This window comes from Saimiri boliviensis, chromosome 4, assembly GCF_048565385.1.
Source record: "Saimiri boliviensis isolate mSaiBol1 chromosome 4, mSaiBol1.pri, whole genome shotgun sequence".
NCBI lineage: Eukaryota > Metazoa > Chordata > Mammalia > Primates > Cebidae > Saimiri > Saimiri boliviensis.
The window spans coordinates 26,425,276-26,450,436 of NC_133452.1; the positions used below are offsets into that span (position 1 = coordinate 26,425,276).

The following is a 25,161-nucleotide window of genomic DNA, read 5'->3' on the forward strand; positions in this document are numbered from 1 at the left end:
ATGGTTTATGTGCACAGATGAGTAGTATTTAAGACATGAGTAGAAGTAAAATTATACTTAGTAAGATCTTTGTTTATCTGCCCCTTCTTGGATAGATTTCTAGTATAGTTAGACAAAGAAGAAATAGGTTTTGAGTTTACAGAGGTCTTAATTTGTTTTTAATTTAAATTTAATTTTATTATTATTAGTATTTTAAGACAGGATCTCACTCTGTCATCCAGGCTGGAGTGCTGTGGCATGATCATAGCTCAGGCAACCTCGAACTACTGGGCTTAAGTGATCCTCCAGCCTCAGCTTCCTAAGTAGTAGCTAGGACTACAGGCATGGGCCACCACCATGCTAATTTTTCATTTTCTTTTTTTTTTTTTTTTGGTAGGGATAGGGTCTTCTTATGTTTCCCAGGCTGGTCTTAAACTCCTGGCCTCAAGCCATCCTCTTGCCTTGGCCTCCCAAAGCATTTTTTTTTTTTTAAGAGACAGAGCTCACTGTGTTGCCCAGGCTGGAATGCAATGGTGCAACCATAGCACACCACAGCCTCAAACTCTGAGCTTAAAAAATCTTCCCTCCTTAGCCTTCTGAGTAGCTGGGACTATAACCATGCACCACTATGCCCATCTGGCTGATTTTTAAATTTTAAAGTTTTAGAGACAGGATTTTGCTTTGCTGCCCAGGTTGGTCATGAACTCCTAGACTCACGTGATCCTCCCACCTCAACCTCCCATGTTTTTTTCTTTTATCAGTAAGAGGTTTTAACAGTATACATGTGTGTCTTTTTTCATCAATCTATTCCGAAACTCTATGTGTCCTTTCAATCTTAAATTCCAGGTTTTAATTCAGTTCAGTAAGATCTGGTCCATCATTTCTCTCTTCATCTGTTTCTTTGAATTGTTTTCTTTTTAGTTCTGTTTTGAATTCTGAAAACCATAAATGGCTTTAGAGTCCTAAAAAGATTTTTTAATACTCTTATTGTGTCTCCTTGAGATTCTATTTTGTAAGTTTCCTCCTGTTTCATTAATTCTGTCCCATCTGTTCTGTTTGATCAGTTTAGTCTCTATCTTTCAAGTTACAGGGTTTCCTTAAATGGAATGCAACTTTTTTTTTTTTTTTTTTTTTTTTTGCCTACTCATGAATGTAGGATCTCTCAGCATCCATACAGGTTCATCTTTAATGTCTCTGGGAATGGAAAATCCTGCAGGCAATGAAAACAAGGCATTCTGTTCTAACAGTGCCTCTATGCTGAGGTATGGCATAGGGGTCTCTCTGTTCTAAGGCTTTTCCAGTTGTCAGTTGAGAGCTGTTCTCCCAATTACAAAGAATGGGTGCAAGCCAGCAGACAAATGAATTCAGGAAATGAGCCATATAACCTGCAGTCTGGCATTTTTTATTACTCTTTTTTTTTATTGCATTTTAGGTTTTGGGGTACATGTGAAGAACACGCAAGATTGTTGCATAGGTACACACATGGTTTTCTGCCTTCCGTCCCCTCGCCTGTATCTGTCATTTCTCCTCATGCTATCTCTTCCCACCTCCCCACCCCCCGTCCCTCCCCCATTTCCCCCCAACAGACCCCAGTGTGTAGTGCTCCCCTCCCTGTGTCCATGTGTTCTCATTGATCAACACCTGCCTATGAGTATTCTTAATCAATGAATAACTTATATAACAACTACCTAGGACACACCAGTATTCAGCAACACCATAGTTGATAATTTTTGGATTAGACCTTGTTTCTCAAGTGGATGACTATAATGTCCCCAGTCCATTTTTGTACTGCCATCATTAACTTTTTTAAAATGCAAAGGTGATTGTGTTACTGGATTGGTTAAAATCTACCTTTCTTTGTCTACAAATTGGAGTTCAGACTCCTTATCTTGGCATAAAAAGCTCTTTATAATCTTTCCCTGACCTTCAGCTCTATGTTCTGATACTTGATCCAATATAAAAACATGTATAGCCACACGAATAGAATTTGTATCTTCAGTTCCCCAAGTGTAATGAGCATGTCTTACTCATTTTACATCTCCAGCATACATCACACTGTCCACTGTTGCATACCTGATAATAAAAATGTACCAAATATCTAAAATTGTTATGTGCTTCTAACTAGAAATCAGTCATAATGGCAGTTTGTTTTCTAAATTAATGGGGTTTTATTTCAATTATTGAAATATATACCTTTCAATCACTTACCTTTCAAGAGACTCAGAAATCGAAATTTCAAGAGAGTAAAATTTTAAAAGTATAGAGTAACTGGTTTGATTAAATGGTTATGAATTAAGCACCTGCACTGCTAATGGAGTTTCTTCATCTGGCATCATATAATGGCATAATAAAGATTTGGATCCATCTTTATTAATCCAAGAAGAAGACTTATGCTGTTCAACGAGATTTCTGATTTCTTTTAGTTTTTGCTCCAAGTCCAAAAGGGACAAAGAATGTTTAAGAGAAACACTAGAAACAGAGAAAAGGGAATTGGGATAAATTGAAACTGTACAACACATCCCATATACACTCTTTTTTTAACAGGCTACTATCTAAAATCTTGTTTCTTCTGCTCACACCTGTAACTGCTGATTGGAATAGAATGGATTAAGAAATCAGCCACCAGTTAAGGACCATTACTACAGAGCCAAGAAAAACATATCTGTGGATTTCATAAGCGAATTCCTACTATAATTATAGATATTACTAGTATAAGTGGGAGGCAAAAGCCTCAGAGGCAGATTTCAAAGCAGGTCTCTTATCTCATGACCCAAATATTTCTGATTTGTATGGAAATCAATCAATAAACAATGAAATATTAAAACTTTCCCCTCTGTATACAAAGGTTGATACCGAGGAAGAAAATGGATCCCACAAGGCAATATACCACAAGGCAATATCTGATTAGATTACAAAGAGTTTCACAAACCACCATTTGTCAAGTCACTGACTTCACTAGAATAATTCTCATTTTCTTTCATTCACCAAAATCAGGAAGTCAGAAAAGTCAAAGAAAAATGCCTTACCTTCCTAAAATCTTCTGCACAGCTTGTTTAATGACAGTGACCAATTCTGTCAGGCCTATTAAAGAAAAAGCAAACTTAAAAGCCTTTTAGTTTAAAAATTCCTCAATACTACAAATAAATGAATTAAAATTAGTATAAAAGTCACAAATAAGAATCTTACCATCTCCAAGAAGGTGTTGAATACTTGATAAATATTGCTGTTGGACATCTGGGGGAGCAAGAATTGTCTGTACAAAACAGAAATAAGGTTAAATTATCCAAGTTTTTTTTTTTTTTTTTTTTTCTTTTTCTTTTTTTTTTTTTTTGAGACGGAGTTTCGCTCTTGTTACCCAGGCTGGAGTGCAATGGCAGAATCTCGGCTCACCGCAACCTCCGCCTCCTGGGTTCAGGCAATTCTCCTGCCTCAGCCTCCCGAGTAGCTGGGATTACAGGCACGTGCCACCATGCCCAGCTAATTTTTTGTATTTTTAGTAGAGACGGGGTTTCACCATGTTGACCAGGATGGTCTCGATCTCTCGACCTTGTGATCCACCCGCCTCGGCCTCCCAAAGTGCTGGGATTACAAGCTTGAGCCACCGCGCCCGGCCTATCCAAGTTTTAAACTAGTAAATAAGTAATGTTTTCAATATAACTTTAGCTGAGATTTTTCAAGATCCTAAATGATGGGAAAATAATATTTTTTAATACACCAAAAATTCTCATTTCGAAGTATAAAAATTATTCATAATACTAAAAGTTCACAATCGCATGAAATATAAAAATATTTATTTCATAGAAATTGGTATCAGGATAAATAAGTTAAACTTTGAACCTCTTGAGTGAAAGGACAATGTCTATTTAAGTCTATTAAACTTACAGTGCCATTTTTGCCAACTGCTGCATTATCCAGGTAAATATATCCACCAATTATGTTTAATTGGACTCGCAAAAGAACAACCAGCATACAGGTACTGTATACAGCCACAATACTTCTTGTGAAACCTTCATAGAGAAAAGAAAACCATTTGGTACTGTGATTAATATACATGTATAAAATCATGAACCATTGCTATGGTTATTTTTTCATAAGATGACTTCTGAAAACATATTTATAACTGTTTCAGGCATAAAAATACATCAATTCAGAATATTTCACTCTACTTTTTAATAAAAATTAGGTATGATCCCTTAATTGAAACAGTAACCAATAAAACATATTAGGTGAAAGAGGTATATATTATTAGCTTAGAAAGGAAAACAAGGAAAAGTCTGGGAAGCACAAAGCATTGCAGTTTCAGAACTCTTATTTGTCAACTGAGCTATTTTCAAGTAAGAGAAGAGGGCTGAATGTGAAAGAACTCTAGACTTCAATGGCAGCTGGAGGAGGATGAGTCTGTTTAAGGAGTGGAGAAAAGTACAGAAAGACTAGGGAAGCTTGGTAAAACTGGCTTCTCAGTAGCCTTGGACAGACTGTTCGAAACAGAGGAGAGAGTGAAGGTGTTGACTGCTGCCCAGAGTTCTAGCAGGAGGAAAATGTCCAGCAGATTTGGCAACACAGAGCTTGTTACTGAGAGATCTGCTTGGGTGGAGACACAGGTGTGGAACCCAGGCTGTAGTGCATCAAAGCATGCGTGGGAGTGACGAGAAGAAAGGGAATGTAGTAATCTTGGTCATGGTCATAAGGATTATGAAAAAGTATAAAAGCTGAAAGGAAATACAGGGAACTAAAGACATTTGTTTTCACATAGGCAAGGCTTAAGCATCATTCTGTTGACAAGGATTAGTTGAATGGATGGGAAAATGAGAATAACAGGTAGTATGAAGTTCTGAGACAAGCAGATATGCAGGCCCTGGTTTAGGTTTTTGTTTCAATTTTTTATTACTAACAAAAGTTTGCAATACAATATCAAAGTAAATTTACTATCTGAGTTGGAATAAAAATTTCCTTTAAAGTACATTAGAGATATCAGTACCTAATAAAGACATATGTAGTCTAGGACAATTTTACCTACCATCACCATAATAACAACAATAGCATTACCACTAACATTTATTGAATGCTTTCTATGACCAGACATTGATCTACTTGCTTTACCCATATTATTTTATTTAATCCTAACAACAATTCCAAAAGGCAGGTAAAGAAGAGTTATCCTAATAGAATGCAAATAATTTCCCTTTATAAATATTTTATGGACGTGGTATCACACAGAATACGCAGGCTTACTTATTATCTTCAGATCCTCCCATATTTCTAGCTTGTTTGAAGGCCTGAAGAACAAAATTTAAGAAAAATGAAAATAATCTAGATAATCTAATAGAAAACTCTGAACTTTATAGATGTAGATTTTTTAAATTAAAAATAGCATAGCATAATTACAGAAAAGCAAGCGCACAAAATACAGTAACAAAAAAAAATGTAATTCCACTAATCAATAACAACCACTTTCACTAGTGTATATTCTTACAATCTTTTTCTTGAGTGTTACGTATACATATATTATAAAATCACACAGGAAAAGCAAAGGAAATGTTTCTTTCCCTAACTTGCTGTTTTAGAAATAATGAAGTAGGTCCTATAATCCTTCAAAGGTAAATATGAAGTTATGATCATAAACACATGAATTTACACATATATTTCACGTTTCAATCCACTGCAGTTATTATCTCTATCGATGTTCAAATTACCCATCTTTCACTTCTGGAAGACTATTTACATTAGCTCCTGAATCCTTTTGATTTATATAATCTTTCATTAGTCTTTTATGACTTTCACAGTTTCTGACCTGAAAACTTGTTCGGGTTCATCTTGTTCAATTCTTACTGCAGACTTGAAATCACCAATTTCACTGGGTCCTGGTTTCTCATAGCAGGAACTTGTAGAGACCAAAACTCTTGATTAAGAATGTTTATTGCTACAGAGTAGGTCATTATTTCTAAGATTTTTTCCAGTGAACTAAGCTAATAATAAAGTGTTTGTTTATTTATATGTGCATATAATAGAAAAGGTAATATACACCATGAATTCATACTGATATTTCTAAATTAGTCAAAATTTTAAAAACTGGTCTAAAATTAATAAAAGGTTTTTAACTTAATCTCATTGATCTTGCATTGGTATTTCTTTTTTCCCACATTAAAAATAATTGAAACCAACATAATTTGTTTCATACCTCACTCTATACACAACAGTCTCAGTGTAACAACAGCAATATTGAAAAGAGTTTAAAGTTTGTGTTTTTCCAATTCTTTGTGTATAAAGAGTATTTATCCTACTAAGGAGATACAGTCAAATTTCTGTTTTAAAGCAATTTAGCACAGTTTCTGTTTTTGTAGTTATACTACCAACTAGAATCATATTTAGATTAATTTGATTTATGGTACTATATATTTTTTGGACATTATTTTTTAAACATTATAGTTTTATAATTACAACAAATATTTATATGGTTCCCAAATCAAGTTTATACAATACAGTATATTCAGAGAAGTCTGTTCCTAACTCCCTTCATTTTCTCCCTTCTTCATAGGTGACTATTTAAAAAATGCTTCCACTTTCCATCGTTTTGCTTTATATAAGTGAATATATATGTGTGTGTATATATATATATATATATATATATATATATATATGTGTGTGTGTGTGTGTGTGTGTGTGTGTGTATGTATACACACACACACACACATTTATATCTGGCCCTTAGATAAGTGAGAAATATTACATACATTTTTATTTATCTTTTAAAAAAATATGGCAATATATCTTGTGGAGATCATTCCATAGTACTACAGTAGTCCCCTCTTATCCTTGAGGGATACTTTCCAAGACCCTCAGTAGATGCCCGAAACTGAAGATAGTACCAACCCCTACATATACTATATTTTATCCTCTACATATGTACCTATGATAAAGTTTCACTTATAAATTAGGCAAAGTAAAAAATTAACAACAATAACTCACAATAAAATAACACAAATGTAACATGCCAGCATTATTACTCTTGCACTTTGGGGCCATTATTAAATAAAATAAGGGTTCCTTAAACACAAGCACTGCGATATCTCAATATTTAATCTGATGGTCAAGATGGCTACTAAGTGACTAACAAGCAGATAGCATCTACAGCATGGATCTGCTGGATGAAGGGAGATTTCATCATGTTATTCACCATGGCACACAACTGAAAGCTTAGGAATTATTTATTTCTGGATTTTTCCATTTAATAGTTTTGGACCATGGTTGACCATGGCTAACTGAAGCCTTGGAAAGTGAAACCATGGATAAGATGGGAGGGACTATTGTATACAGATGGTAGCCACTTTTCTATTCTAACTAAAGTATAGTATCCCATTGTACAGATGTACTAAGCGAATGTAGTTTAGTGCTTTTCAAACCATTAGTGGAAGGATCGGTATTTTTTCCTTTTTTTCCCCGTCTGTCACAGACCAGTACTTATGTTAAATACAATAAAAATACATTACTAGAAAACATAAAAGCCACAGATATAAAAAATACAAGTCCATATTCTTTAATTTTCAGATAAATTTGCATTCCAGTAAGAAATTGAGTTATTATTACAATTTAAGGATACTACTAGCTTCTTGTCTTTCTTTGCCAATGAGCAGACTCTAGAGTTTTAGTCATCTCTTTCCTAGATGGCACAGGTTCAGAAAATGTGTTGAATAACTCATGCAAGACATATATTCACCCTTAATCTAATCTAGTGTTCAAGACACATGGTCGAATGCCATATGTATTCTGATTAAAGTGGGAATCAACCACGATTCAAAGATAAAGTATTTAATATATCATAAGTAAATCATATATATTTTTGAATGTTCTTTCAGAAAAATTTCTAAGTAATTCTTATAAAAATTCTAAATGAAAAAAGAAAACAGTGGTTCCAAAAATTTCAATATCGAAAGTACTCAGTAGTGAGCCATGATTGTGTCACTGCACTCCAGCCTGGGCAACAGAGTAAGACTCTGTCAAAACAAACAAACAAACTAACTAAAAATAAATGGAAAAAAAAATATTTTATTTGGGATGATTTCGGTGGGAGAAGACAGTTATAGTTACCCAGGACATTTTTTCACGTTCATACTAAACATTACTAGACTTTAAAAGTAGATTTTTAAAAACTGATACTTTTAAAAAAAAAAAAAAAACTCCAAAATCGATGTAAAAGATTCCAAATCTATGCAGAAGAATAGAGAAAAGTATTTTCTATGCAAATATTCTTTTCAAATGATTTGTCTGATGGAAATCAACTGCGAGTTAAATATAACCAGACTCATTAATGTCACTAAAATACCTAAAGTTTAAGAATTAAACTTTAGGCCTTCATGGAGAAATAAAAAAACAAAGAGAGAGAATTAAATGAATCCTTTCAAAGTGTTCTACTTCTCTTAAGGTGGAGGATGTTTGAGATTTTTTTTTTTTTTTTTTTGCCATTGAAACTTCATTGCCAGTATCAGTCTTAAACATGAGTACCAAATAACTAAAAACAGTGATAACTGTGTATTTGCTATTATAAAGTTAGCAAAATAAGACTATCAAATCATGCACTTATTTCTGATTAGTTATCAGAAATAGTTCAAAGAAAAACATAACTTGTGCAACAGGCTTACATGAGACTAGAGTCTCATTTAAAACTAATATAAAAGCAGTCATAAAATTAGAGGCCTTATCTAATCACACTTTGTAAGGGATGAATCCCTTATTTGTGCAAATATTTTTCAGATGGATATTACCCTTCTCCCTCCACCAAATTACAAATAGTAATTTCAAATCAAAAGAAAGCCAAGAAAAAGTAACATTGAGATATGTAAAGAGGAAACCGTGGAAGAGGAGAATTGTGGCCCATCTTAAATTCTCCAGAATTTAAGAAATTTTCCTCCCTGTGTACTGATAAAAAAGAGAATCACACCTTTTCTTTAAAGCTGTCCAGAATTATCCATCAAAATTAATCCCTTCTTTTTTTGATACTCCTATATTTTCCTTTTACTTTTTGTCACTGCATTAAATATGTCTGGAATTATGATAATTTATTTAGTCTATTTCCTCCTTTGGATGAAAAGGTCTTAAAGAGACTTTATCTTAATTATTAAATTCCCTAAAGCACATGGAACATAGGGCCTTGCAGGAAACAGATTCACCAAGAAGGAAGAATGCCAACATGATTACTTTATCTGTATTATGTTACTTTCATAAAAACGCTATTCACGCCGGGTGCGGTGGCTCAAGCCTGTAATCCCAGCACTTTGGGAAGCTGAGGCGGGTGGATGATGAGGTCAAGAGATGGAGACCATCCTGGTCAACATGGTGAAACCCCGTCTCTACTAAAAATACAAAACATTAGCTGGGCATGGTTGCACGTGCCTGTAATCCCAGCTACTCAGAAGGTTGAGGCAGGAGAATTGCCTATACCCAGGAGGCGGAGGTTGCGGTGAGCCGAGATCGCGCCATTGCACTCCAGCCTGGGTAACAAGAGCGAAACGCCATCTCAAAAAAAAAAAAAAAAAAAAATGCTATTCACTCGTATGTTTCTTCTTCATAAAACTGTATAAACTAATTTATAAGCTAAACCTTGTATCTGTAAGAAAGAAGGAAGGTCTGTCTACCTCTAAGAACGAATAAATTTAAAATGGAAAATCCTTCATTACTAGCATTCTGTTTTAATTAGATAAAAGAAATCTCAAGTACACAAATCCATTATTATTTTGAGAAGTATTCTCTGAATACAGTAAGTGTTTTCAAAAAACACTTCCCTCTTGTTATTTAGCCTGTCTGAGCACTGAATTCCTATTGCAAAATGAGTAATAGTAGTATCTGCCTCACAGGGATATTGTGTAAATTAAGTGGGAGCATATATGGAAAGTAACTAGCATCAAGGCTGGGACAGCCAGATGGTTTAGAGATAGCACTACCTTTTCCCTGGTTATTTGAAGGGTGATTAAAGGCAAGTGTTTATTTTAGGAAGGCCAGAATGATTAAAATTTATTTAGTGAAACCAATTCCCTGCCCACCCTCCCATCATTGTCATTAAAAGAAGCACTTTCCTGCTGGAAGTCTTCTCAAACTGATACAGTATCATATCAAATTACAATACCCCAGCAAATATTCAATGTACAAGGTTACATATGTGAAAGTGCTTTTGGAAACAGCAAACTGCCATGGCAATGTAAATTATTAGTACTGTAGGCCCCTGTTATGTTTGTATTTCATTTCGTTAGTAATTTGAAAAAAATCCTGTATATCTTATTTATTTAAAATGTATGTTCACATGCTTTATTACACTGTAAACTCTTTCAGAAGCACAATATTTAATATAATTTTGTTAGCTTCACAGCATTTGGTTCAGGAACACATTTCACAAGCACTCCATAATTAAATTTGTATATTATTTCAAAATGCTGTAAGATCTATTTATATGAAAAACAACATATATAAATATCATTGACTTGAACATTTTGTGCAAAAAAGTAGAGCATAGACAAAAGTAAATATGGATTAAATGATACAGTTAATATTCTTCTTACTGAGCCTACATAAGCTTTAATTAGAAAAACAACTAAGATTTTTGAAAAGTATATCAGTTCATTCTATAAACTTGAAGTGCAGTGCACAAACAGAAAAATGCTGTAACTTGCATTTACCTGTTTTTTAGCAGAGCTGTGAGGCTCTCGGAATTCAGTTGCTGCATTAAGGCCTCTCTCAGTGTTGGAAGCATGGACAGCACTGTAATACAAACAAAAAAATAAAAAAGGTCACATGTGATATGACTGCCCTCACTAAGAAATATGCACTGTTTTAGGCTATATGTTAGCGACAGCAACTAGCAAGAGTCCAAAGGGAATGTCGGGGCTAGACAATTCAAATTATTATTATTATTATTATTATTATAAATCTATTATATACTAACAAATCATTTATCTGCTTATGTAATATAATAAAATCATATAAACATTATGATCACAGCAACAGAAAAAAGTACACAGAGAAGAAAGAATAGAAAGCATTATTCTCAGATTTTAATGGTGGTCTTTGAGCTACAGATTATGAATAATTCCTTTTTTTTTTCTTCTTTTCCTTACTCTCCCAATTTTTAACAATAAGTGCTTACTTCTGATATAATGACAATGGTCAAAAACATTTTTAAATTCAGCTATACTTTTTGCTTCATTTTTCATTTCTAATTTTTAAAAAGTTGATTTATTAAATACTACAAAGCAATAAACATTTATTATAACCTAGACAAAATAGTACTGGGTTAGGAAGTAAGAGTTGCTGAGTTTTAGTTTTGTCAGTGGGTATTATTTGTTACTGTTTATTGTAAATGTTTATTGTTTGTAATACCACGAAGCAATAAACATTTATTATAACAGATAAAAGTACCCTGGGTTAGAAACTAAGAGTTGTTGAGTTTTAGTTTTAGTTTTGTTAGTGGCTGTTGTTTGTTATTGTTTGTTACTTCCAGGAATAATGTGAAGATGAAATGAGACTGGCAATCTATGGGGAAAAAACTTCACGTGATTTTTGGGAGTTAGTTTATTTATGGCTCTAGATGTGGAATAAGAAATTCTGGAGAATAAGAATCTGTCATGAGATTAGAGAAAAAAAAAGAAATGAAGGAATACACACATAAAAATGTAAAATGAGTTCCTAAGCCCTAAATAATTAATGATAACAAAATGAAAAAATATCAAGACCACCACATTTTTTTTGAGACAGAATCTCACACTGTCATCCAGGCTAGAGTGCAGTGGTATAATCATGGCTCACTGAAGCCTTGACCTCCTTGGCTCAAGCAACCCTCCTGCCTCAGATTCCCATGTAGCTAGAACTAGAGGCATGTGCCTCCATGTCCAGCTAATTTTTTGAATTTTTTATACAGATGAGGTCTCACTGTGTTGCCCAAGCTGGTCTTGAACTGCTGGGCGCAAGCAATCCTCCCACCTTGGCCTCCCAAAGTGCTGGGATCACAGCCATCACACCTGGCTATGAACACCACATTTTAAAAGGGAAAACATCTTGTGTAAGAAAACTAGTTATATTTACCCCAAAGCACTCATTTTTTTCCAGTACATCAATTACTTCTTATCCAAAAGAAAAGAAATTTAATCATGTTATTTGTAACCCCATTATCAATGCTCATGTTATGCATTGTACAAAAAATGCAGAATGTGCAGAAAACTAATTTGGGAGGTTTTCACTGAACCTATATTTTGGCTCTTAAGAGATCAAATATTTTACTTTTAATTGCCTATCGTTAGCTGTTTGTTCATCCTAGGGTTGTGTCATGGAAATGTGTGACCTCTATCTTTTGCTAGAAGAGCACAGTTAACTGTCAACCCCAGCTGCCACTCCTCTGGATCCATCATCATGTCTGTACTACTCCCAGCCAATGACACTGTTTGGATGGGGACATTTCTGCAGGCCCATTTCTGCAGGTCTCCTTCACCAGAAACTTTGGCTCGTAGACTCCTCATTGGTCTCCCAACGCTTTCTTAGAACTGTGCTGTAGTCTGAGACTCTTCTTGCCTAATCTTCCTTCCTTCCTTGTCTTTTTCACTTCAAAGTGTCAGACCTGCACTGTGGCCTAAAGGCTTCCCTTGCCTCCTTCTGCCTCCCTTCCCCTTTATTCTTTACAGGCATATCTACTAGTAGATCTCTTGTACATCTAATCCCATCCTAGCATCTGCTTCCCAGGGGGCTCAAACTGACACAAAGGTCCATATCAAACTGAGATGCATTTTAAGACCCCAGCAGCTACATTTTACTATTTTTCGAAAATTCAAGTAATAACCAGAAATAGACCATTTTCTAAAAATTCGTTAAAATGTTCCAGGCAGTGCCATTACATCAAATGCTGAATGTCAATTTAAATAATTTTGTAACTTTAAAAAAGTTATCATTTACTGAGTATTTATTATATGTCAAGCACTTTACACGCATTATCTCATCACCGCCTCACAAAACGTTTATGAAGTGACTTTTATGATGTTCATTTTATGCTCAGAATTGTCATTATGTATAGTATTTATGATTACTATTTGCTTTGTAGAATGCAGGTATTTTTCTGGGTATTACTACTTCAAATATTAAAAATCATACTCCAGTTATACTTCTGGATGTGCCTCTTACCCTTCTTAATCTCAGCCTCAAGTAAAATGAGGGAAGTCAACTAATAATAAAGGCCTTTAACTCTAAAAAAATTCTACCTTTAAAATTAAATAAGGAGAACATGCCTTTATAAATTCTTCCTAAATTAATTGTTCTTGAAACAAATGTTAGAGAAATCAGTAAGCTTTAAACAATAAAAAGGAAAGACAGGCTTGGCATAGATTTGAGAACTAGAGGAGTTATGCCAGTTAGAGCACACTATTCTCTTCAAATATGGGCAGGATGATTTTGTGATGGCATTCTCCCAGGGTTACGTTTCTAGCTCTGGAGGTTAAATTATTGCCATTAATTAACATTGTCTGAGGGTATACTACTATGGGAGACTCATAGGTCTACAGTTGCCGACAGTAAATTTGATAAATTTAATAACTCTTTCCTGTGGCCAACAGGGCCAGTGGGATCAAGCCTACTTCTGCAGCCTTGTTTCTTGTCATTGCCATTTTTCATTCTGCTCTAGCTACATGGCCTTTTTGCTGTGTCCTGAATGTACCAAGCTTGTTCCCGTCTCAGGCATTTCACATTGCTCTGTCCATTGTAACATTTGGTTTCTGCTCCAATGCTACCTAAAAGAAACCTGACTCTACTGATCCCTGTCTTAAAGAATGTCTCAGCCCTCACATGGCTTTATGCTCCATATGGCAGCTATCACAGCCTAAAGTTACTTATATGTTATCATCTTTTTCTCTCACTAGAATATAAACTCCAAAGGTCAGTGACTTGTTGTTGTTGTTGTTCACCTCCTGCTTCCCCAGTCCTGGATACAAGTATTTGCTGAATGAATAAGCAAAATGAATGAACTGATTATTAAAATTCATATTAAAATGACGTAATTCAGTTAAATCATTCAAATGCTTGCTTGATTTATCATTCTTTCTTTGCCTTTTCCTCTAAATTTGATCCTGGTGATATGCAGATTAATACAAACCATCAAACAACTTTACACATGTAAAAATATTTCTCTGACTTACCTGTCATATTGCAAGTCCTCTGGTTACTTTCAAAATGATATTGTCGTCGTGCTTGGGCAATGTATTCCGCAGCCTCCCTTTCTTGTATTTCTCTGATTTTCTTCTGTCCATATTTCCCCAGAATATATACTCCTATAATCAGTTAAAAAAAAACCTGCTATATTAATTAGAGTACCAAAAATTCTACACAGTGTTTTTAACCTACTTTATCCAATTATAAGTCTTACATTACTGGACAGCTAAAATTACATTTTAAACTTAAATAAAGAATTTGTAAGACTGGCCCAAAGAAAAGGAGACCAGCATTTTAACAGCCAGTGACAGAGGAAATGATGGGCACATAGGACTAGGTCTGAAGAAGGGAAAGGAATTAAATCTAAAAAGCCTGGTAGTGCCTTTACCAGTAGACTAGAGACATTCTAAATGTCCAGCAATGGAGAATTGTTTAAATAAATGATGGTCTAGCCATACGGTGAACTCTTATGCAGCTATTAAAAACCACATTGCTAAATGGTTCATGACTCAAGGAAATATCCACATTATATTTTTAGGTGATAAAATACAATCCCAGAAGTTTTACTTTTTTTTAATGGAAAAGACAGAGAAAAATAGGTGAGTTTTAATTTCTAAAATATAATAAACAATGATCATTGCTGAATGGTGAGATAACAGGTAATTTTGTCCTTGATACTTTCTTTAATAAACACAAAATGCTTTTTAAAAATGTAAGATAAAATTTTTAAAAGGAACAATGAAAGAAAGGTAGTTAGTCAGACAGACATCTATTTATCCATCCATGTGTTAGAAAAATATCTTTTGAGGAAAGGAGAGAAAAATACAAGTCTCTCATCTAAAAATTAGTAACTTATTTAGAAAAAAAAAAGAGGGAAGAGGGTACAGAAACTGTTGAATTGTAACACCACAGAATAAAAATATAGGTGGTGTCATGTGGCCTGTAACTGAACACATTTCAGCATAGACAGTATGATATAAATGTGTACATTTTGGTCTCTATGTGAGGGGAAGTGAGTTTTCCTAACTGGGAATGTGAACATTCCAGAGTGGTTAGTTAGTCATAGTTGATCAAAGGCCACATTCCAAGGCTTAATCTCTTCAACTATATCACTTATCAGCACCAAATATCTTTAAATTAGCATATGAATATCAGGAATGGATTTTCATAGATTAAATTAATGGTTTTCAAGATACTGGACTAGCTAAAACATTCTGGTAATATTCATATGAACTAGAATATATGAATCAGCAAGTCCTTCACCTTTAGGAACTATTTACTTATCCTGGGACCCTTAGCTGCTAGTTCAAAGGATTCTTAGTCAACTGAGTTAACCAGGTAGCCAACTGAATCCTACAGCTAGAATACTTCTGCATTTTCTTCAGGGATATCTTTTATAATCAGTTCTGTGGTAGCATGAAACAAGGACAGAACACTGGGACTTCAATAAGCTTACAGAACAGGTTGTGTTACATTTAATCTCTGTTTGCCAGTAGATGTTTTTAAGTGTGCCAGAACCTGGTTTCATTATAACCTGGCAGCAAGGTTGTAAGGAAGTAACTAATGCTCACCTACCTCCAATATCTATAGCCTCCAATATCTACTAAAAATAACTTAAGAATTGTGCATGACTTAAGTAATTAGATTTGGCTGTTCCAGACAGAAAGTGGGTAGCCCTCTAGGAAGTACAAAGCAAACATATCCTGAATATCCTGAATTATTTTCATTAACACAGGCGTTATAGGTGAACTGAGAAGATATTACGTACTCTTAAAAATAACAGTTTAGTAAGACAATATGTGCTAAAAACAATTAGAACTACAGTATGATTGCTGTTACTATGTTTCTGTGCAAATTAATGTTTTATAACCAAGCTTAAGGAAGAAATGAGAGTTCACATAAGTGACTACATGGCTACCTTTCCTGTACTCCTTTCTAAATAAACTTGATGACAGTGCTACAATACCAACAAAGGAAATTGACTTACATTTCACAAAGTTACTCTATGACAGGCATCTCTGACATAATAGATCTGAAGGAATTGTTTGTATCTTATTTGCACAACAGCTTACTGAAAGTCACATGTAAAATGATTATTTCTCACATTATACTGTAAAATCAAACACTAAGATGACACTTTTTGTACAGCTAAGAATTTTTTTTCTTGAATAATAGTAAATTTGATTGGTGTGTTTCCCTGGGGAAAAGGTCCATTGCTTTAATTAGAATCTCAGCGAATCTGATGAATTTTTTAGGAATCTTTAACACATTTCAGCATAGGTGGTATGAAATAAATGTGTGCATTTTGGTCTGTATCTGAGGAGCAGTCAGTTTTCTTCACTGGGAATGTGAACATTATAGAGTGGTAGTGAGCCACACTTTGATACTCTAACTAAACTAAAAAAGAAAATGAATTATTATGGGTTGAATTGTGTTTCCCCCCAAATTCATATGTTGAAGTCCCAACACCTCAGAATGTGACCTTATTTGGAAATAGAATCTTTATAGCGGTAATCAAGTTAAAATGTAACACCACAGAATAAGAATATAGGTGGTGTCATGTGGCCTGCAACTGAAATGTGTTCAGTTATATTAAGGTGGGTCCTAATTCAGTAAGACTGTTGCCATTATAAAAGCAAACTTGGGCATCGACAATTACAGAGGAAAGACAAAGCAAAAACAGAGGAGATGGCCATCTATGAGCCATGGTGAGAGGGTTGGAATAGATTCTTCCCTTATACTCTGCAGAAGGAACCAACCCAAGATTGAATTTGATCTTGGACTTCTAAATTTCAGAATTGTAAAATAATATATTTCTGTTGCTTAAGCTGCCCATTTTGTGGTACTTTGAAATCAGGCTAAAATCACACAATCCTTTTTTTTTTTTTTTTTTTTTTTTTGTGAGTTTAGCACTGAACTAAGTTCTTTTTACAAGGTCTAATTCATCCAGGCTCTTATACTCCAAATTCATAAATTCTGATTTTGTCAGATTTGTCCACCTAGAAAAATAAGAATGAGGGCAGATAATTTATTAGCTAAAATATGGAGCTCAGGGCTATCTACATATTTGACTGGCAGTCTAGCCTGGAAAACAGGAGATATTGATGGTTCTGTTATCAAGTAGTTAGGTGAGTTTTGAGAAGGTCCCTTCCTCTCTGTGTCTAAATTTCTTCATTCATAAAATGAAAGCCTGGGATTATATGAGCTTTAATGTTTCTTTTGTAGCTATGACTTTATGTATTAACAATGATAACATTTACTAAATACCTTAAAAAATAAATGTCGAATGTTTTGAGTTTTCCTTTAATAATATTACTGGTAAAATAAGACTTCTAGTCTTTCTACAATTCAATCGTTTTAAAACTATCTCTTAGTCTTCTCTTTCTGGATGAAAATCCCTGCAATGCAACTATTTTACAAGGTTAACAATTTCAAAAAGAGTTTGAAAATAACCTATTAACATTGTTCCCAACTCAACAGATCACCAAATCCTACTACAGTATTCTATCTCAGACATATTTTCTAAATCTTGCTAATAATCTACAACTTCTTTATCACTGTCTTCATTTAGACCCTAAAAATTAATGCTCTTGAATTGGATAAACAGTTCCCTAACTCTTCTGTTTCTGGTCACAAACCTGTTTAACCCATCTCATATACGCAAAGTGATTTTCTAAAACATAAATCTGATTATGTCACTCATGTTTTTAGAATCCTTCTGTCATTTCTGAATGTGGTCTCCTTGTTCCACTTACATCAGAATTACTTGGGACAATTAAAAACGTAGCCTTTAAGTATACTCCTTGAAAATAGCTCCAAATATCTCACCTTGTATGATCCTGCATCCCCAGTCCATAGACTCTGACTGGGACTTAGTCAGAACTCAATAAATATTTGCTGAATTAAGGAATTCTTGAATTGCACTCTAAAGCTAAACAATCAGAATCTGGAATAAAGAATCCTATGTTTTCTTAAGCTCCTTCAGTGATTTTTTTTTTTTAAATCCATACTAAACTCTTGGAAACATCAATACAAAGGATAATGTCCACATTATACAGAAGGGCTTCATAAGGAAGGCCCTTCACAATCTGTACTCTAGCTACTTTTCCAAGTTCATCTTTTGCCACTTGTTACTTGCATAGCCATAGTGAAATAGAGTTTCATTCATAAAAAGCAATGTTGCTGACCTCTTGAATGGCTCTTTTTCCTGCTGTGTCCTTTCCCCTTTGCTAGCTTTACAACTTAAGTAGAAACTCTTTCTTATGAAGCTTTGCCTGACATCTTCATGCTTTCTTCTCATCTACGCTCCCACAACACCTTGCTCTATTTTTGTACTATACTATCATACTGCTTTTGTTTACTTCAATTTCTATACCATGAGTTCAGTCAGGAACTGTCTTATTCCTTTGATTTCCAGAGCCTAGTACAGTGAGAATAGGCACTTACTCTCATTCAAATGTTTGTTTAATGACAGAATGAATGAATGAAAAATGTGAAGAGGCCAGAGAGTACAGGATTTAAGTTATAAATCCAAGTCAATGTTCTGAGTCTTTTAGGAACCAGCAAGTTAATACATAAGAATCTGGTTGCTCTCTGTTTTCCAACACTTTTTCCAGTGCAATGGTTCTCGAAGTGTGGCATGGGCACCACTGGTGTCTTTAAGACCATTTCAGGGGGTCTATAAAATCAAACCGTTTTTGTAATAATACTAAAATATTATTTACCTTTTTCATTCTCATTATCTCATAAGGATACAGTGGAGTAATTTAGAGGCTACATGATGTGTGATATCACAACTGACAGCACATAGAAAATCCAGTTTTCTTCAATTACAACATTAAAGAGATTTGCAAAATGTAAAATAATATATTCATTAATTTTTTGAAAATTTTATTTATGTTAATATGTTATGTTTATTTTAAAATGAATTAATTTTTAATTAATTTTTAAATTTAATTAATATTTTTTAATTAAGAATATGATAACTATTAACAGATAATAAAATTTAGAAAGCTCTTTAGGGTCCTTAATTTTTCAGACTGTAAAGGAGACCTTAGATCAAAAAGTTTGGGAGCCACTGCTCTAATCTTTTCACAAACTGGTCAAATTATGCTGGGCTCAGTGGCTCATGCCTGCAATTCCAGTGCTTTAGGAGGCTGAGGTAGGATGATTGCTTGAGATCAGGAGTTCAAGACCAGTCTGAGCAACATAATGAGACCCCTATTTCTACAAAATAATTTAAAAAATTAGCCAGATATGATGGTGCACACCTGTAGTCCTAGCTACTTGGGAGGCTAAGGTGGGAGGATCGCTTGAGTGAGGAAAGTGTGAAGATGTCAGGTAAATCTTTCTAAGGAAGCATTTCTACTTGAGTTACGTTGTAAAGCTAGCAAAGGAGAAATTGAGGATTCAGTGAGCTACGATCACACCATTGCATTCTAGCTTGGGTAACAGATCAAGATCCTGTCTGACACACACACACATACACACACACACACACACACACACACACACACACCCAAACCCCCCAAACTGGTCAAATTATACAAATTGGTGTAAATCAATTAATCACCCATCCAAAATTCACGGAAACAGAAATTGTTACTTAAGAAGGCCTGCTACTCAAGGTTTTACTTACTTTCCTCTCCAACTATTGAATGGCCAAACTTCTCTAAGCATACCTGTTATAGTATCCAGCATGCAAGCCTGTCAAAATTGTCTCTTCTTCCATGAAATTCTTCCTGATTTTTGACAACTGCATTTGCTACTTGCCAGTGTGATCTGTACAGCATTTCCTCACCTCTCTTGTTTTTCTATATCTTAATTACATGTATGCTTGCTTTTCCTTCCTATCAGACCATAAAAGCCACGAAGGCACAGTGATATAATGTGGAAAGAATATGTGCTTTGGGGTCTAACACACCTGGTTTTGAATTCCAGTTTCCCTTTCACTAATTCTGAGACCCGGGGCAAGTTTTTGAAATGCTTAGGGCTCTTGTTGCCACATTTTTGAATGGTGATAATAATCATTGCTTTCTTGTCATCCTGCTCAAATAAGAAGAGCTTAGCACAATGCCCAGCATAAAATGGGCAACCAATAAATGGTAGCTATTACTATTAACAATCTGTAAATCTTGTATTTCCATTCATATTACCTTCAGCACTACAGGCACTTAACAAATATTTCTTAGGTTAATTAAAATCTAACATATTGCAGAACTTTCTCCCTGAAGCAGAAAGAATATGAGACTCAAACAAATACCAACCAGGGTCATCTGTTCTTCCTTTCTTTTCAGACTGACTCCTTTCAGTAGGATTATTTATGCTTTTTATCCGTCTGAACTTCTTTTTTTGCATTCCTCTTATTCTTCAACTATAAAGCTCTTGTTAGTTTTTTCTTTTTAAACTATAAGTATCTTTTAAGTATTCTCTTTTGGTTCCCCTGTGATTATTTCTTATTTACCACTAGGTTGTTCCATAAGCTGAAGGAGTATTCCTTCTGAGATTGCTAAAGAAATAATTTTCCTTCCTTCAGCAGAGGCAAAAATATTTTATTTGTATTACTTCAATCACATATATGTTTAGCTTTTATAAATAAAATGGATTCTGTAGTTTTAGGATAATTTAAATACATATTATATACCAGAGACTGAAGACATCAGAAAATAACCTTTTATACAAAAAGGGTTTCTCAAAGAAGGCGTTCAAAACTTACATATGCTTATTATCAATTTGTGATAGACCTCAGAGACATGCAAAACAGCATCCTTGCCTCAGCAACAAGAACTCTGTTTCAAACTTTCAAGCATCACCAAAACCTTAACTATTGATGCTAAAGGTATTGTTAATTTCAAATTGTTTAGGGACAACAGAATACAATCTAATACTAAGAGAAAACCCAATCAAATTCTTTGGGAAACTCTGTTCTTGATTTTAAGTACTTTTTTAAACTTAGCAGGTAATAAGTGTTAAGAACATCTCTCAAAAACTCAAGTTCTAACAAATTCCCTCTTTTAAAGTTCCTAGATGTCCTTTTCATAAAATTCACTTTTTATTCCCTGCTTCAAATCCCTGAATATTATGACAAGAGCACAGTATGAGAAAAAATAGTCTCAAGATTTTTATCTTACCTGTTTCTAAATCTCCTCTGGGCCTGTGGAACTCAGTTATGTCACCTAGATTACAATGATCTCAACCCTGAAGATCCTGAGGAAGATCGCACAACATCCCTCAAGCATTCTTCTTACTGCCATAGTTTGTATTCAAAAATGGCAGAAACAAGAGCTAAAATATGGATTTGTTTTTCTCTGTCCAATCCATATCCCTTCGCCGTTTTCAAAAATTCAAATCGTGCTTTAAACACCACCCGAAGAACAGCCTATAGGTAACTCTCCTAGATTATTATGAAACTCCTGAGAAGGGCGAAAGCCAAAGTACCAAGAGTGCCAAACAGAAATGAAGAATCTCACAGGAAAGCAGAATTTTTTTTTTTTTTAAACGTGTCTGTAAGAGAATGATGCCTTGATACAGAAACTTAAACTGTGATGAGTTCTCCAAAGGTCTGTGAGAAAAAAAGGATAGATGAGAAAAAGAGTTAAGAGGCGGTGCCAGGGAAAAGGGCACACAGGCACTTCTCAACTGCAGAGACGGGAGAACCCTGGAGGTCGGCCTTCTCATCCGATGGTTGATCGAATCCCCTTCTACACATCCCAGACTAGGATCGACCAGCCCGTCCTTCTTTTAGAAGAAAGTCACCTCTCCCACCCCCGTCTCCCAATGCCCCCTTCCAAGCACGCTGTCACCCACCTCCAAGGACCGTGCCCAGGAAGATGCATTTCTTTTTGTGACGTTTCAGAAAATTCCATACAGACCTCAGCATCTTTAGGCCCTAGGGGTGTGTGGGCTGACTAGGGGCGAGGGCCTGCTTCACCGGGAAACTGTTTCTTCGTCACCTGGCCCGGATGACCAGGCAAGAGCGCCGTCGTCCCGCTCCGTGCTCTCCCGAAACCACAAACTTGACTTTCCGCTGAGTCTGTCACCGGAGCGGGAAGGGGGCGTGGACTCCGGCAAAGCAGCTGCGCTTTCTGCCGCTGCCGCCGCGCCGCCGCCGCCGCTCACTGGTCCGACACGCCCAGGTCCGTTCAGAAATCGCTCCCGGGTGTCTTGCCATTCGGCTCCCCCGGAAACGGGAGCCCGCGTCTGCCGCGTTCCGCTGCCGGCGCTCCTCCTCCGCCGCGGCCTCTGGCGCTGAGTGGCGTCAGGGTATGGAGGCGAAGGCGGCGCCCACGCCGACCACAGACGGCGCGTGCTCGGTGTCGGCAGAGGAGACCGAAAAGTGGATGGAAGAAGCGATGCACATGGTGAGGAGTCCGGGAGGTGGATGCTGCGGGTGGGAACTTTCTCCAGCCCTCAAGCTCACCCCTGCTTTTGAGCAAACGTTGCGGGAGCACTTTCTCGTCACCTGATTTTTATGGCAGTCGGATGTTCTGGGTGAACCACTGGCTTTACTGCCTCGAAACTTTCTGTAGCCCATTCTCACAGTGGCTCTGGGCGAAGGAAGGGGAGGAAATAAATTATTTGTTTCATTGGGGTGGTATATGCTGCAGGCTTACTCTATTGCTGGCTGGCATGTGCTGCCTCCCTTTCCTTTCTGTGGTCACACACTCTCAAATCTACAAAGTCACACTGTTTGGGGTTTTGGCCCTTGGAACATGTCTAGAACGTTTCTGGGGGAAAGCAGTATGGAAACAAGTCCCGGTGCAGTCGCCGTCTCACATTCATTCATTCTTTTCCTCTGCCCTTTTACTTCCTTCCCTCACTCCCTTGAGGACTTTGGAGTAAAGGGGGCTCGCAATAGTTGGGTGTGTGCCAGCGAGCTTCTTAACTGAGATCAAAGTTTGTTTGTAAATATATGTATTTACATTTTAATAACTGTACTTACAGCCACGTGCCACATAATGACCTGTCGGTAAGGGTCGTTATCCTGGAGCATTAATCTGCTTACCTTACCACTATTGTCCCATCCAAGTACTAAGCAGGCCTGACCCTGCTTAGCTTCGGAGATCTGGGCGCCTTCAGGGTGGTATGGCTGTAGATAACACAGTTCTCTATGTAGATTTCTTGGCTAAACACTTTTGCTACCTTTTAGGTGACCTTGGGCTCGCACATGTAAATACATTTAGGTACGTTTACAAACAAACGTTTATCCCAGTTAAGAAGCTAGCTCACTAGCACTTTTCAGCTCCATTATAATCTTATAGGACCACATATTCTGCAGTGGTCCTATAGAATTATAAAGGAGCTGAAAAGTTCCTGTTGCCTAGTGACATATAGCTGTCCTAACATTGTAGCACAATTACTTTATTTGAAAACAAATTTAGTGTAGCCTAAATATACAGTGTTTAACAGTAATGTCTTAGGCCTTCACATTCACTCACCATTAACTCTCTGACTCACCCACAGCAACTTTCAGTCCTTCAAGCTCCATTCATGCTAAGTGCCTTATATAGGTATACTATCCATTTTTCATCATTTATACTACATTTTTACTGTACCTTCTCTATGTTTAGATACATAACTACTTACTATTGTGTTACCATTGGCTACAGTATTCAGGACAGAAAAACATGTTGCATTGGTTTGTAGTCCAGGAGCAACAGGCTATACTGTAGAACCTATAACATCATATTCTGTGATGTTCTTTTAAACTTGCTTCTCATACTCTTTAAGGTGACCTGCAGTGAAAAACCAATTTCATATTACAATCCAGGAAACGCACATATGTGTATAACTTAAATAAAAGTTTCACAGAAGAGTTCTTACCCTTCTTATGTACGTTCTTCTGATATTTCTATTTTACTACATTATTTTAAAATGATGGTCATGACCCACTAACATGACATCATGGCCCATTCTTTAAGCCTACTTGCAAATTTATTTCTTCCATTAAACTTCAAGGATGCATAACCTTCTATCTGACACGAGAAATTGCTGGGCATAGTGACACACATCTGTAATCTAAGCTACTTAGGAGGCTAAGGCTGGAGGATAGCTTGAGGCCAGAAGGTTGAGACCAGCCTGGGCAACTAGCAAGATCCCATCTCAAAAAGAAAATTAATGTTCACATATACATTTTAAAGATTAATTTGTAATATGGGTTTATTTACCCTGAACTCCTTTTTTGTTACTAAATTTTCCAAGTTGGAGACAAGTTTTTACGTGATACCCAAAATTTACTTTTTTCTCCTAGAGCATTTCAGTAATATCATGTGCTAGTCTGTTTCTTAATAGTGATGATAATAAAATAATAACGACGCATGAAGGCTAGAATACCATAAAGTAAGCTGCATTTGTATCCTTTGATGGATGAGAGATTTAGAGAACAGGTGATGTCTGAATGTTGGGAGGTCAGAATTCATGGTCCCTTCTATGTTCATGAACTCTCCTAAAGGTGTTTATTTGTAGATTCTACTTAGATGACATTTTTAGAGCTGCTGTCATAGTGGTTTCAAAAACAGCTAAGTTTTTGGAGTCATTGAGTGAGTCTTTTCACTTTGTATATTGGAATTGTGTTTTCTTTCCATCCTTATATTTTAGATCTTGATTTCCCTTTAAGGGTCTTTTGGTCCTAATATCTTGGAGCATTCATCTGCCCACCTCAGCACTTTTCTCCCAGCCAAGTACTAACCAGACCTGACCCTGCTCTTCTTCCAAGATCAGATGAGATTGGGTGCTTTGAGGGTGGTATGGCAGTAGACTGTGCCATTCTCTATGAAGACTTCCGGGCTAAACACTTTTGTTACCTTCTTGGGTGGCCTTGGGCAAATAAGTTAATCCCCCTAAGGTTTTGCTTTCTACTCTATAAAATAAATTGGTAGAACTTCAAAGAATTTCTACACCCTCTAGCTTTGACATATTTGTCTCTTAATTGTATTATAAACACCTAGGGGTCTGATTCCATAGTTTACCTCCTCCAACATAGGATTAAGGGGGCAGCTGCTGCTTCGATTT

General features: G+C 35.8%; 2 protein-coding genes across 3 annotated transcripts in view; one reads left to right on the forward strand and one right to left on the reverse strand.

Annotated features, from left to right (window-relative positions):
- PEX3 (peroxisomal biogenesis factor 3) overlaps positions 1–22,273 on the reverse strand; it is a 37,355-nt gene extending 15,082 nt beyond the window's left edge. The window contains exons 1-8 of one of the 2 annotated variants that reach the window (XM_003926860.4): positions 21,958–22,271; positions 14,139–14,270; positions 10,644–10,725; positions 5,212–5,255; positions 3,862–3,986; positions 3,166–3,232; positions 3,006–3,060; positions 2,280–2,448 (exon numbers count right to left, since the gene is read on the reverse strand). In XM_003926860.4, coding sequence (XP_003926909.1) covers positions 2,280–2,448; positions 3,006–3,060; positions 3,166–3,232; positions 3,862–3,986; positions 5,212–5,255; positions 10,644–10,725; positions 14,139–14,270; positions 21,958–22,030 — 747 coding nt within the window. In that variant the 5' untranslated portion in view covers positions 22,031–22,271. Of the gene's footprint in view, positions 1–2,279; positions 2,449–3,005; positions 3,061–3,165; positions 3,233–3,861; positions 3,987–5,211; positions 5,256–10,643; positions 10,726–14,138; positions 14,271–21,957 lie in introns of both variants that reach the window. The other variant, XM_074397359.1, reaches the window with a different exon arrangement.
- Positions 22,274–22,367: 94 nt separating this feature from the next.
- Positions 22,368–25,161, forward strand: part of ADAT2 (adenosine deaminase tRNA specific 2) — a 28,326-nt gene continuing 25,532 nt past the window's right edge. Inside the window, exon 1 of the mRNA XM_003926861.4 lies at positions 22,368–22,511. Coding sequence (XP_003926910.1) covers positions 22,416–22,511 — 96 coding nt within the window. The 5' untranslated portion in view covers positions 22,368–22,415. The remainder of the gene's footprint in view (positions 22,512–25,161) is intronic.